Below are 15000 nucleotides of genomic sequence, written 5' to 3' on the forward strand. Positions count from 1 at the left end.
CTCTCTCTCTCTCTCTCTCTCTATCTCTCTCTCTCTCTCTCTTGTGTGTGTGTGTGTGTATGTGTGTGTGTGTGTGTATGTGTGTGTGTGTGTGTGTGTTGTATGGATGTATGTATGTGTTGTGTGTGTGTATGTGTTGTATACATGTGTGTGTGTGTGTGTGTGTGTTGTGTGTGTGTATGTGTTGTATGCATGTGTGTGTATGTGTGTGTGTATGTTGTATGCATGTGTATGTGTGTATGTGTGTATGTGTGTGTGTGTGTGTGTGTTTATGTGTTGTATCCATGTGTATGTGTATGTGTTGTATGCATTGTGTGTGTGTGTGTTGTATGCATGTGTGTGTATGTGCTGTGCGTATGTGTGTGTGTGTGTATGTATTGTATGCATGTGTGTGTATGTGTTGTATGCATGCATGCATGCATGTGTGTGTGTATGTGTTGTATGCATGTGTGTGTTGTGTGTATGTGTTGTATGTATGTGTGTGTGTGTGTGTGTATGTGTTGTATGCATATGTGTGTGTGTGTGTGTGTGTGTGTGTGTGTGTGTGTAGTGCGTGCAGTGTTCGCACACGTCAACCAGCCACGGGTATAAATAGGATTTTGATCGATCGAAATCCAATTTTGTCTGGAACCAGAGCCCCCCCCCCTCCACCCACCTCCTGCTCCGTTCGGGCAACAAATAAAATAGGCAGACAGGACTCTGTGAAAAAAGAGAGAGCATACACGATGGTGTTCAGAGAGATGGACGACTGGTCAGAATAGCCTGCCACATGTCCTTCTCCCTCATTTTTTTGTCACTCCCTTTCCACCTCCTCTTCCCTACCTTCTTCCTCCTCCTCAGGATGAATCCATTTCTCCTAGAATCATTCCTGTTCCTTCAATTATATATTATATTCCATACCTCTTACACCTCTTTCATCTTATCTATTACATATATTCATTCCTCTCACCTCTCCCTTGTCTATTGTATAGTGAATCGCTTTTATTTTATTCCTCCTCTCCTACTGATTATTTACTATATATTTTCCATCCCTCATTGTCTTATCTCTTCGATCCCTCTGTCCACCTTCCCTTCCCACTCTTGCTTTCCCTCCGTGCCGTCGGGCTTTGTCCTCATTGAGGCTTTCCGACCTCCCTTGAACTCACGCTCCTTACGAGACTCCATTCTACTTCATAGATATTCTTCGGTCCTCTCCTCTTCCCCCTCCACCTCCTCCTCCTCTTCTTCCTCATCCTCCTTCTCTTCCACGTGCTCCTTTCTCACCCTCGAGTCTGTATAGAAATTTATTTATTTTCCTTGTACCGATTTGATCGACTTCGGGGTAGGGGTGAGAGGTGGGTGCTGGTGGTGGCCAAGTTAGTAGATCCAGTTATGTCATTAGATTAGCGAGTTGGAGCCCGGGTTGTGTTAGTGGCGTCCATTTTTACACCCATCCACACACGCACACACATATATGTATATATATATATATGTATATATATATATATATATATATATATATATATATATATATATATATATATGTATGTATGTATGCATGTATGTTTTATGTATATATAGGTTGTCAGGTCCGTAGGTGGTTTTAGGGCGTGTCGGTACATAGGTTGAGAGGTCCATGGGTTGGGATTCTCGACAGAGTATGACCATGGTATGTGTCGAAGGATACTAAAATGATGCAAGACGTTTGAAAGGGTGGGGAAGGGGGGAAGAGGAGGCGGAGGAGAAAGGAGGAGTTGGAAATCCTAACCTAACCTAGCCAGATTTGTGACTTTCTTTTTGTAGTTTTCCCCTGTCATTATTTATATATTTGGTGTATTTATTCATTAGTTTATTTATTGTAATCAAAATTGTTTTGTGGTTTTTACAATGTGTTTTTTTTTTCTTTCATGGTCTTGTTGTTGCATCCATGATTACCAAATCTGTCACTCAGTTGGCAAACTTTACATATTTTGTTAGGGCCAGGGAAGCTGACGAGGGCCGCGGTCGATCAAGGATCCTCCTGTCAGATGTATAGTTAAATCGTTTGGTGGTTCTTAGATGTAGATCTATACAAGGAGCCACGGGCTGGAGTCAGCTGCATCTGTCGCCTTTGCCAAGTCTGCAGCTGTCGTTTCAGTAACAAGTCAGAGATGTTGCAGCAGCTGTTGTGTTTGTTGTCACCAGCTTCCTTGATCCCAGAAGCAGCTGTTCCATTTAGGTTCAGGAACGCCGCGAGGAAAGAGACTTGCAGATTCCAATTTCCCTGATTCTTCCGAAGACTGTTAAGTTCATCGTCAAGTCGCACTCGAATTCTGATCGACCCCCTCTTCTTTGGTCGCCTCTGAGTCCATCTTGTATCTCATCTGTTTTTCTCTACCCCATGTTTATTCTCTTGAGCTACACGGGGAATTCTTTCTTCTCGCGTTCCTCTTCTCTTGATCCCTTTTGGGAGAGAATTTCAACTTTCCTTTTCTCCCCCCCCCCACCTTGTTCATTTTCTCCTCAGCTACACAGAGAACTCTTTTCTCCTCGCGTTCCTCCTCGCTTGATCTCTTCTGAGAGAGAACTTCAACTTATCTTGTGGTCTTTTCACCTTTCAAGCGTCGGTCGTTGCTCTTTTGCTGAGAGACTAAAACGCGCCTTATGCCGTTCCTTCTTTGTCTTTTTTCTTTTGTTTTCAACCCGTCTTATATTCTCATAGAGTCTGAGATTTTTAGTGTTGATCGAATAGCAATTGCTCAAATGGGCCAGAACTCAGATTTTGGTGCAATTGCATTCAAATTGGTGTTCAGATCATGTGTAATGTAATATTAGTTCCAATATGGGCGACTCTTGGGCGTCATATTTCGAGTAATAGCGACATGACGTCATGTCGACGTGTAGACTAAGCCACCCGTAAGCTGCGTCGGTTGATTAACATTAATTCAGGCTCCGAGATAAAGTTACCCCTTAAGGTAATTCTTTCTCTTTCTCTGCATTTCGTGCGCCTTAGCTTCTTTCCTGAAACGTGCAATGCTCATACAGAAACAGTCACGCATTTGCACTCACGATCACGCACACTCAACACAACATAACACAATACAACACTACACAACACAGCACAACAACATCGTGCATTCTACAGTACGAGAACCTGGCAATTGAATCCGGGTTGCACACATAAACACGCCCAGACAATGGCAACGTCTTTGCCACTCTATCCCCCTTCTCCCTCTCCCTTCCCCCTCACGTCCCCACCGCTCCCACCTCCTCCCTCCAGGTCGCCTACCCCTTCGTGTGCCTCCTTCATGCCTCCTTGCTCCCCTTCCTACACTCCTTCCCTCACCCCCATTCTACTACGCCGCTTCTTTGTTATTCTTTCTCTGTCGTCTCTCTATTTTAACATACATACACACACACTCGTCTTCAGCCTATCTTCTTTCGTCTTTCTGACAATTCATTACCGATGTTGGTTTTTTTCAAATCTTTCCTCTTCTCTTCCTCCTCTTTCTTTTCCTCTTCCCCGTGATCTTCATGTTCATCCTCTTCCAATTCTTTCTCTGCCTCTTCCTTTTCTTTTTCATTATCTTCCTCTTCCACTTATTATTCCTTTTCCTCCACTCCTCCTTTTTCTACCCCCCTCCCCCTCCCACCCCCCCACTTCTCCTGAGTTGATCCCCTCTTGGAGGCTGCTCGTGACTAGATTTCCTGGCGGCGGCGGCGGCAACGGCGAGGGTGGCAGAGTCGCTGGCGGGCACCTCTTCCCTCCATAGCTTCGTGAGAGGTTGCGGAGAGGGAGGAGGAGGAGGAGGGGGGGGGAGGGTTAGACAGACACGATTCCCCATCAGGCGGAGATTGTTGTTCTGCTTCTTCGATCGAACGGCGTCGATCGGCGCGTGTCGTGCCGTGTGTCATGTGTTGTGTCGTAAACACGCCGCCCCTTTCCTCGAGTTCTGCTCCGTTCCGTTCCGTCTTGGTCCGTTCCCGACCGTCTTGGTTCCTTCCCTTCCCTTCCCTTCTCTTCCCTTCCCTTCATGTCCGTCTTGGTCTGTTCCGATCCGCCCCCGTTCCGGTCCGTTTCGATTGAGGGGACGCGATTGAAAGGCTGGCCGGGTGGGCGCGTTGTGTTGCTTGCGAGCGCCTGAGCGCGCGCGTTGCCGGCGCCGTCGGGGAGCAGCCCAGGGTTGTTGGTATTGATTCACATTCCTACGACTCTAATTGCATTCGCCCTAGTGCAGACCTCTCCCCCTCTCCCTCTCCCTCCCTCCATCTCTCCCTCCTTCCCTCCCTCCCTCCCTCCCTGGCCTTGTCCCTCCCTCCCCCCTTTCCCCCGTACCCCGCTATTTCCAGCCCGTCGCGACAAGCCACCACCCCACCATCACCCACCCCACCCCCGAACTCCTCCACCCATGACCCCATCTCCCCTCCTCTTCCGGTTACCCCCAATTATGAACCTAGAATGTGGTTCCCTTCTTCCGTGGACTCCGGTGGTCAAGTGTTGTGAGGCTTCGGGTGAAAGCAGTCAAGTCTCTCGGCCGGGTGGGGACAACCCTGGCGACATCACATACTCCCAATTGACCCTCTTCTCTTGGATCTGTGGAAGATGAGGACGTGGTCTTGGATCAGAGGTTTTCGACCGGGGTCCCCCTCTTTTTTTGGGGGTGGGGGTGGGCATGGAGAGAAGAGAATATTAGGGGCGGGGGAGGGGTTGCTTATAGATATTTTATGAGATATTGGAGGGGTCACAGAGATATCCTAATTGGAGGCTGGGAGGGTACAGAGAAGTAGCTTAATGGGATATTTGAGACATAAGCTCAGACATTTTCTTATGGCGCTCAACGATTTAACTGATAATTTCTGAAGATGTTACAAACGCGTTCGTTTCATATCATACAAATATATTCCATGTTTATTTTAGATAAGTATTAAGTAGTAGAATGTGTGTATTTTGTTGTTATAACGACTGTGAGGAGGGGATTACAGAAATTCATAAAGAAATTTTAAAACCATGATTTAGATAGACCCCTTGAACTCTAGACTTCAACATTTTTATTTATTTTATTTTTTCCAGTACGCTCCCTCTATGCACTGGAAGGTTCTGAAAGTCTTCCCCCTCCCTCCCTCCAGTGATATTTCTTTTCCCGCTTAAATTTGGACTCTATCGAAAAGGAATTTTCAAGGTACCTCGTCCTCCCCCGTTGCTGTCTCTTGGCTTCGAATCGTGATCGTCCTCGTCTTGTTCTTTCAGGAGTGGTCCTTCGCTACAAATTTTCTTTTCTTTTTCTTTATTTTTATATTTTTTTCTCTAGCGTGTTTGCTGCCTTTTCAAGTTTGCAAAAAATTTTTGATAAAAAGAGCCCAATTCTTTATATTTCTTTGGCGTGTTTACCACTTTTTGATGTGTGCAAAGAAGAAAAGTCTGAAACAGAACTTTATTATTTCATTTATTTTTTTCTTTGGCGTCTTCCCCACGGTTTCGAGTATACTTAGGAGAAAAGAAAAAGTCACTGAAGTTTTTTTTTTTTCTTCTTCTAACTTAACTCATCGGAATAGAATTGCTCGACGACATCAAGAACGAAATGAGGTGACACCACTGTCATCAGGAAATTAAGTGAATAGATAAATAAATGAATAGAGAAATAAATAGATAGATAAGATATAAATAAATGAATATATAGATAAATAGAATAGAATACAAATAAGATAAAGATAGATAAACAAATTAGAATAAATACTAGCGTATCAAATCAGCTACATCCCTCCGATACCGTCAGAGTCCTTCTTCTGGTTGTTAGCCCCGTCTCAGCTGTAACGAATGTTGGTCTGCCTGACTGACGCCAGACGATTTTATTATTGGCGAGGCGAGGGATCCCACCAATGGACAGTCTTCTTCATCTTCCTCATCCACTTTCTCCTCCTCCTCCTCAACCTCCACCTCTTCTTTCTGCTCATACTCTGGCTCCTTACCCCCTCTTCTTCCTCTATTTCTACAGTTTTCTCCTCTTCCTCCTCCTCCTCCTCCTCATCTTTCTGCTCCTCCTCCGACCCCTTCGCCCTCTTCTTCATCTTCCTATTCAACTTTCTCTTCCTCCTCCTCCTCGTTCTTTTCCTGGTCCTCCTCTTCTCCCCCCTCCTCTTCTTCATCTTTCTTATCCGCTTTCTCCTATTCTTCGCCTTCTTCTTCTTCCTCTCCAACCTCCTTCTCCTCCTTATTCCTCCTTTCCCTCTCCATCCTCCTTCCCCGCACTTATTCCTCCTCTTCCTCCCCATCCTCTTCCTCCTCCTTGCGCGAAGCATTGATTGACTTAATTATTGTGTCTCCCTGTCCTCGGAGTGGTGTATCAATTTTCCTGACGTGCGGAGACTCTCCGGACCTTCTCCTCTCCTCCTCCTCTCCTCTCCTCTCCTCTCCTCTCCTCTTCTTCTCCCGGAGGTGCGTGAGACCCTTTGATGTCCTTTAAAACAAGGTCTATGGTCAAGTCTGTATTGTTTACCTCCATGGTGCACTCAATCGTCTGGCAGCATGTCGGTCACTCGCAGCTGACCCATGCCATGTCACTATTATTCAAATAGGTCACCTATTGTTGTTGTTGTTGTAGCGTTGATACACACTTCCTTGAAAATAAATTTATTGAAGTAGAAATGTTTTCAGCACGCGAGAACGGAAGATGAGCTTGCATAGGTATGAAAGTTTCTGAGACATTTGAGAATGTCCGCTGGAATACGACGGGAATTTCATTCAGTTAAGGACCGAACCCGGGTCTTGAACTCGCATTTCGATCTCAGCTGGGGATCGATCTCGGGTTTGAGATGACGTCACCGGCGAAGATGACGTCACCGTCCTGGGAGATTATAGGTTGTTGGCTCTATTGGATCGAAAGGCGAGGATAGATGGTCTCGTGCGTGCTCGGAGAAGGTGACCACGTTGAAGGGACAGTTAGGCAGAAAGTTGTTTCGAGCGGAAATATTGTTGTTGTGGTTGCATGTAAAGGAGTGAGAGAGAGAGAGAGAGAGAGAGAGAGAGAGAGAGAGAGAGAGGACAAAATTAGAAATTGTTATGTATACGAGTAAGAGGAGGTAATGTAATGCGTGAACAAGCAGATTAAAGAAAGACCAAGAGTTACATGCATGCCATGGAGAGCGGGCGTAAAGAGAGAGAGAGGGAGGGAGATAGAGAGAAAGATATATGAGGGAGAAGAACACAGAGAAAAAGGAAAGAAACTTCCTTTGTCTCGTGTGACGGGGGAGGGGAATTATAAAGACACTTGTTCCATCGTGCTCTCCGCAAGCTGCCTCTGCGTTTCTTTTTCTCTTTTTTTTTCAAAATATTCTTTTGCCTCATGTGACGAATTGCCCGCGTGCTCCTGACGCCTCTGATGCCGCTGCCAGCCACAGCACACCTGCTCCGCTCCTGAGGTTAGCCTCATCGTGTCTGTTGCCCTTTCGTCCGAAGCCCCGACTCGGAACATCTACGTGCAAATGGACGCCCCAGGTCGCCCACCACACTCCCGGGCCTGCAGGGCTAGATGATGACGTCGTGAACTCCTGAAGACGAAGTCATTGAAGTAGAATATCAACCCGAAGACCAACATGGCATCCCCTGGCACCTGAACAACCTCACGCTGACCTAAGTCCTCGTTACGGAGATCCTCCTACAGCGACTTCGTTGAGGCAGGATAACCTTGACCACTTGAAGAGTGATCTCCCGCTATTGGAATCCCGAGTACTCCACGCGGTTTCCCGTTGAAACCAATACTGATGACCCGAATACCCTGATGCTTTAGTGAAACATTGCTCACTGAAACCTTCAGCAATGCCGTATGAACCTCGAAAATTATACCAATCACCTCCCCTTAGATGTACAGTATAGTCGTTTTTCAGACGCCTCAACATCACCCACAGCATATCGAAACTATATATATACATTTTAAGGTATTGACTACTTGATACTTTTTTTTTTTTTGTAGAATTTTTTGTATTAACAACGCAACGTGTATTTGCATAACTGGCAAATCAGGGGTATGCGTATCTGCTTTAGTATATGATATAGGGGAAAGCTTACTGTATATTTTTTTTACTTTGGAAGCTTAATCGAAATTGTTCAACAAAAAACTTACCTTGGCACTCGTTCTTCCCCAAAATTGATTGATGGCATAGTAACTGCCGGTTACCTGCCAACTCCAGCAGTCTCCAAGCCCATAAGAGGGCAAAGGTGACGGTTTCGGCTGCAACTACTCAGCGCCTCCTGGCGTAGGCCCCTCACCCTCTTCAACAACTTCACATTATTTTTGTTCGTTTGAAGGGGTGTCACCGTGATGAAGGTATTTGAAGTCTCGAAGTATAACACTTCTCAAGACAGAAGCTTCATGACACCCGACCGACACACAAGATCTCTTGGAGTTTCCTCAGCACCCGCCCTCCTGCTGCTAGAGAGACGAATAAGATCACCTGACGGCAACCAGAATAAAATAAAATAAAAATTCCACCCGGTAAGGGAGGAGTCCACAAGACAACGAGAAGACCCCCCGGGAATACCTCTTGAAGTGTCGAGTGACCCGGCAGAAGATCCTGTTCCAGAAACCGGTCTCCCGAAAGCTCCGGAGAGCACCACCAGCCGGACGTCACCTTCCCGGAGCTGTTTACTGGGGAACTTACTCCCGTGGCTGGGCACCATGGTTCGGGGTTGAGGTTTGCCTCGGCTGAAGGTTGGTGGCCCGCCGTGGTGTCTGTTCGAACCCTCGCCGGGGTGCAGAGGTTAGGAAAGGCGTCCACTCTGAGTAATACCCCCCCCCCCCCGACTGCTGTTCACCTCGGGACCTGAGGTGACTTGGGCATCAACGTGTGTGTGTGCGATACCTCCGGGTATCGTCACTGCAGTGGCATACCGTGGGGACACCGTCTCCTGCGCTCATGTTCCGGATCATCGACAATGTTGAGGTCCTCGCGGATACCAGCCCCGCAGACCACGAAAAAAAAAGATTCCCCAATTGCTGTCATCCAGATCCCGATACCACCATCCTGTCCATGGCCCCAGCTCATACTCTCTTACCGCCCAGAGATCTGAGGAACTTTTATGACATCGTGGACCGACAGGAAGAACTACCTTTCCGTCCGAGTTCGTGCGGCAGAAGATGATCCACTGTGTCAGCCCGATACCGGAGAGTCAGCCACAGTACGGAAAGACGACAATGGTACTCCGTGGGGTGTGGCCTGGATGGCAAGTGGGAGGCGATGACATGGGTCGGCACCGGAAGAAGGGTGGGCAGACACTACAACAGGGAGAACGAAGAGAAGGACGTCTACAGGTAGTCAGGCCACATGAAGATGGACATTACGAAGAAGGTCCCAGGATGGTTGTGTTGGTGTTGGTGGGGGAGAAGCCAGATCCTCCTGTGTAGTGAGAAGATACTTAGAAACTCTGTGGTGTTGGTGGGGCGAGATGGAGCGTCTTCATAGCTGTGGTGGAGATGGTTGTCTGTAAAGAGAACGGCGTCATCGCTGTCGGGAAAAAAAAACCTCTGAAGTTCGCGTGGTGAGGACCAGGACGTGATGTTCCTGACAGCAGAAAGGTGAGAGTTCCCGAGGAGATCTCAAGAAAACACAAAAAAAAGACCCCCTCCCCTCTCTCCCCCTTCTCCTCCTTTTCTGGTTGTGTGTTGTGGAAGGAGGTGTGCTGCGGCTCCCTCCAAAATCTCCCCCCTAAAAAAAAAAAAAAAAAGTGGAGAATAAGACTGAAGCTGACTGCGGTGTTCTTCTCCGTTTCAGATGGTCGGTGTAAGCCGTACGTGTGCCCGCACTGCTTCAGGACCTACTCCTCCAAGTCCAACTTGAACACACACGTGCGGGACCTCCACGCCGCCGTGCCGCTCGTCTTCACGTGCCCCTACTGTTCCAAGAAGTACTCCTCCAAGAACTCCCTGCGCTACCACATCACCATGTACCACCGGGAGGAGAAGAACCGGGACCAGGCCCTCCAACACGCCATCGCCACTGCGCAGCCGGCCACCCAACAGAGGCAGCTGTCCTCCGCCAGGCACGACACGGGGCAGCAGCAGCAGCCACAACAACAACAACAACAACAGCAACAACAACAACAGCAACAACAGCAGCAGCAGCAACATCAGTCACAGCATCAACAACAGCAACAACAACAACAACAACAGCATCTACAACAGACACAGCAACACCAAACTGCTTCGACCGTTCACGTAATGCAAGGGCAGCAGCAACAGCAGCAACAACAACCCCAACAACAGCAACAACAACAACAAACGCAACAGCAGCAGCAGCAGCAGTCGGCCACGCTGAAGCAGCAGGCGCAGCAGGCACAGAACCTTCTGGCGCAATTTCAGACCCAGACGAGCTCCCATTTCGAGCCCCAGATCGAGCTGACCCACCCAGAGCGTGTCCACTACCAGGAGTACCCGACGCCGAGCACCCACCAATAGCCACGCGCCGCACCCGAAGGGCACCTCAGCAGGGGAGGAGGCGCCGCAGCCGCCGCTCTCCGACTATTCTATTCAGTATTACCTGCCGTCGGCTCGGGAGCGCGAGGGGGCCGCACGATGATGATGATGATGGGGACGACGACGAGGGCGAGGGTGGGGGCCGGGGCGGGAACAGGGGTTGGGGCCGGGGAGGAAGAGGAGGAAGGGCCCGCTGGGAATTGTGCCGTGAGGTAATGATGTGCGGTGATGGAAGTGTTGGGCGTGTGATGGCCTTGACGAGGCACCTGTCTTGACTCCCGTCTGTTGTTCCAGAGCTGGAGTACACTCTGGCCGTGGGAACCCTGTATGGCGGCGGCAGCGACGGCGGTGGCGGCGGCGGCAGCGGCGTGGATGGAGGCGGTGGCAACAACCCAAGGTCGGGCCTGAGCGGAGCTTCTATCCTTTGCAGCCCGATGCCCATCAAGGCCGCCTGCGGAACTGCAGTCCCTTCGGCGGCGCCTTTTGCTAGAGGGACGATGACGGCAGCTGCGGTGGCGGCGCCGGCGACCGCAGGGCATCGGTGCGACCACTGCGGACAGGAGTTCACGTCCCGCAGTAACCTGAGCCGTCACGTGCGTGACCACCACAGGGCCTACGACCCTATGGCGGGACTCTGCCCCGTCTGTGGCAGGAACTTCAAAAACCGTTCCAGCGTCTTCACACACATGTACCGCGTTCACCACGTTCGCGCCCGACAGTTGAAGTCTTTTCCCCTCACGCCAGGGCCGCCTTTGGCCTACCAGGCCCCGTCCCATCCCCTGCTCCCGCCACCCTCCGCCATTGCCAGCTCCCATGACCTGCCCGCCGTAGGTCTGCCCGAATTGCCGCAGCCTTATTCTTCGGTGTATCCTTCGGGTTCACAACAGTATCCCCCGTCCTCTAGCGCCCCAGACACAACACATGATCCGGGAGGATAACATGAGGTTGGGGAACCCAGCGGGGGACCTCCGGGTGGTGCACCCCCCTTGTTTAGCCTGCACGTGCCCCTAGATCGAGATCGACATGGTCTTCGGCAGGAGGCCATCCGCAAGGATGAGTCATCACACGTGATCCTGACGAAGTCGTTCAGGAACACGCCGTTGACTTGACCTTAAACTCCAAAAGCCTTTACGCATATGTACGTCCGACCAGGCGCGAAGAGTTCACACACACACAAACACACACACACACACACACACACACACACACACACACACACACACACACACACACACACACACACACACACACACACACACACTCTCTCACACTCACACACACACACACACACACACACACACACACACACACACACACACACACACACACACACACACACACACGATGTAGAACACCACTAGTCTTGTTGTATCCATCAGTTCAGTTTCCCTTTCGATAATTCTTTTTTGAAATTAGAAATATTCATTACATCAATTTGAATCTTTCTCATCGTGGAACTTCCCCGTTGTGATCTTGGTTGAATTACCAACCAGTGTGAGCAAAATGATAATCAAAATATTGTTTTTGTTCATAGAATGAGAGGAAATAATAGGAAAATAGAAATATTACATAATATCTTCCTCATCTTATTTTTTTATGTGCTGAACTGATGGAGTGCATAAAGGCTTCCAGCTACTAGGTAATTACACACACACGCGCACACATGCACACATACACACACACACACACACACACACACACACACACACACACACACACACAATAACGATAACGAATTACTATTGTAATTCACCTGTATTTTGAAACTACGCAGTACAAGGGGAGTAATTCTTTATAGAAACAGTTCTATTTTACGTCACAAGAGGCTTGTCATATTTTCGTGTTTAGATCGAAAGTAACGACTTAATGAATGATTCTTTAATTTGCTGTAGACATGTTGGTAATTAAGTAAACACGCTTTATAGACGTAATACCACCTGAAAAAAAGTGATTTGAAAGTGTTGGCAGTGGTAGAAGACATACATCCTGCCAGGGGAACTTAATGCTCAGTTAAGCTTTGATTTCATGGCTGGATACTGCGACTTAGGTACCAGAGTGTTTGGGAAACAAGGTAGATGCAACGACACACTCGTGCGCACGCTTACGACTAAAGCGAATACCTATCCGTGTCTTATCCTTATCTGTTGTCAGTAGAAAGAAGAGCTTCATATCTTCACAGTCACTATCTTGTGTTATATCATTAGGTTTAAACTACGGTGTATTATCAGAAAATACTTAACCAGAAAAGAAAAATGTAGTCTACAGCAAGAGCTCATGGACTGGTTGTTGACGGATTGTCCATGAAAATTGTGGATCAGAGACAATGCAGCAAAGCGTACTTACTGAGAGGATTTATATTTACATAATTCTAATAATGTGCCCTTCCAATAAATCCTGGTCCAGAATGACTTTTAAAGATAAAGAATTGCTTGACGGAAACAGGTTCAAATGCTATTCAAACGTTTCGAACCCACAGTAACCTACGAAACATAACAAATCGGAGGGCTACGAAAAGAAGGCTCAGACAAATGGAAGCTATTAAAAAAATGGCCGATGATAAATGAAGAAAACATGAAAAAATATGATATTGTTACATTAGGGAGAAAGGTTATTAATCATAAATGGAGAGTGCCGAGATGCGTACGATGCACAAATAAAGAAGAAAAAAAATCCTCTCTGTACATTTGTCACGGCACTAGAGGACAATTATTCAAACTGTAAAAACAACTTGACAGGAAAGATGTCAAAAATATTGAGCTTCCGATGATTCATGAAAAGGTAAGATTTTTTTTTTCTTATACTTGATCCTCTTTGGCTGTCGGTGACTATCAGTCGCCCAAGCTGTCTGACAACACAAAAGTATTTCGTGAGCATTGCGTCCATCCTGGTGATTTTTTTTTGTCTTAGTAAGTGAAATACCAAAACCTGGAAAGTACAATTGAACACACATGCACACACACATGCACACACACATACACACACACACACACACACACACACACACGTACACACACACACACACACACACACACACACACACACACACACACACACACACACACACACACACACACACACACACACACACACACACACACACACACACACACACACACACACACACACACACACACACACACACACACACACAACTCCTTAGTCACCGATGGATAGTTCTTCCGGGTGAAATGCTCTCCCCTAGGTATCCAGGGAGAAGGCAGGGAGACCAGATCGTGTCCCTGACTTCTTCGGCGTGTTGCAATGAAGTTGTTGAAGTCAGCGTGCCTGTTTTTCATGACGAGTATAAAGAGAGACTGGGGGCTTGTTCTCGGAGGGCATTTGTGTTTTTTACGTGTTTTTAGCACATGTTTTTTTAACGTGGTCTCAGTTCCCCGTGGAAATCATGTTGTTATAGGACATTCTAATATCGTGATCCCGACTCGTTTCGCCACGAGGGTAAGACGTCACGTGGAGTCACGTGAAAATGACGTCACATGAGAATGACGTCACGTGAGATAGACGTTATGTCTCGCGTCCTTACGTGCTGGATCCCCTTGAACACAAGTGTGTAGTCCAGCTCAGCGGTTCCAGTACTTTTCTTTTGGGATTGTATCCTATAGCCATGACTATAAATTTTATGTATACCTAATGATAGGTTCTGAACAATGACAAGTACCTGGTAACATTACTGAGGCATTTTTTCATGTACTAAAAAAACGCATTTATTATTAAGAACCGTTAGGAGCAATTGCAGTAGATGAATAAGTAAATAGATAAATAATTGTAGAGTATACATCAATTGTTTATGAAATGAAAGTTGCTGATGCTGTACCCCATGGAAGTAGAAAATACCATAGATTCAGAACCGCTGTTCTTGGCATTTTTTGTCCGGTAACAAGACGATTTGATTCGCTTAAGTGTCGGGAATTCTCTTCTTAATCGAATCAAATCGTTTATGAATGTACGTCGTGTGGGGAAGAGTAAGCCACAGACGAAGAATAATGCAACTTGACGTCTTACGTGTTACCCATAATGCTTCACGTGCTTGTTTTAGAAGCACGTGGTAATAACAAATGTAAAGTATTTTCGATTAAATTCATTTTCTGTATGTTGGCGAGGGTGACTGCGTGAAAGAAAAACGCGAATGGAAATAAACACGTTTTAAGAAGAAAGCACGCGCAATGGGCACTGTCATGAGAGTTAGGCGCGATGAAACCCTAGAAAGACGAGGATGATCTCTTCTAGAGGCACAAAAATGTGAAACACGTTCTAGATATCGACGTGGTCTTGAAGAGGAAAAAAAAAGTTGTGAAAAAAGTGATCTCATTATTGTGAAAGACTTGATTCCTTATTTGTATTACCCACGCTTCTGAAGTTCCTGCCAGTACATTTCGAAACAGTGAACATGAGTGTTCGTTTTGGGGAAAAAAAATATTTTGCGTACGTTGATGAACGAAAATTGGGTGGGGCACGATTTCGGACACTTAAATCTGACCCACCGTGCATCAGACTACAAACATAGCCATCAGCGTTTTTAGAATCCTACAATTTATCTCACACACCAAAAAAAAAGTGA

General features: G+C 47.2%; 1 protein-coding gene across 2 annotated transcripts in view; it reads left to right on the forward strand.

Annotated features, from left to right (window-relative positions):
* Nucleotides 1–15000, forward strand: part of LOC143033965 (uncharacterized) — a 253952-nt gene that overhangs the window by 232057 nt on the left and 6895 nt on the right. The window contains exon 6 of one of the 2 annotated variants that reach the window (XM_076199705.1): nucleotides 9724–10421. The exons of the other annotated variant lie outside the window; for it this stretch is intronic. Coding sequence (XP_076055820.1) covers nucleotides 9724–10406 — 683 coding nt within the window. The 3' untranslated portion in view covers nucleotides 10407–10421. Of the gene's footprint in view, nucleotides 1–9723; nucleotides 10422–15000 lie in introns of those variants that run through there. 2 annotated transcript variants of the gene reach the window in all.

This window comes from Oratosquilla oratoria, chromosome 16, assembly GCF_046742065.1.
Source record: "Oratosquilla oratoria isolate Oo_2021 chromosome 16, ASM4674206v1, whole genome shotgun sequence".
Classification (NCBI taxonomy): domain Eukaryota; kingdom Metazoa; phylum Arthropoda; class Malacostraca; order Stomatopoda; family Squillidae; genus Oratosquilla; species Oratosquilla oratoria.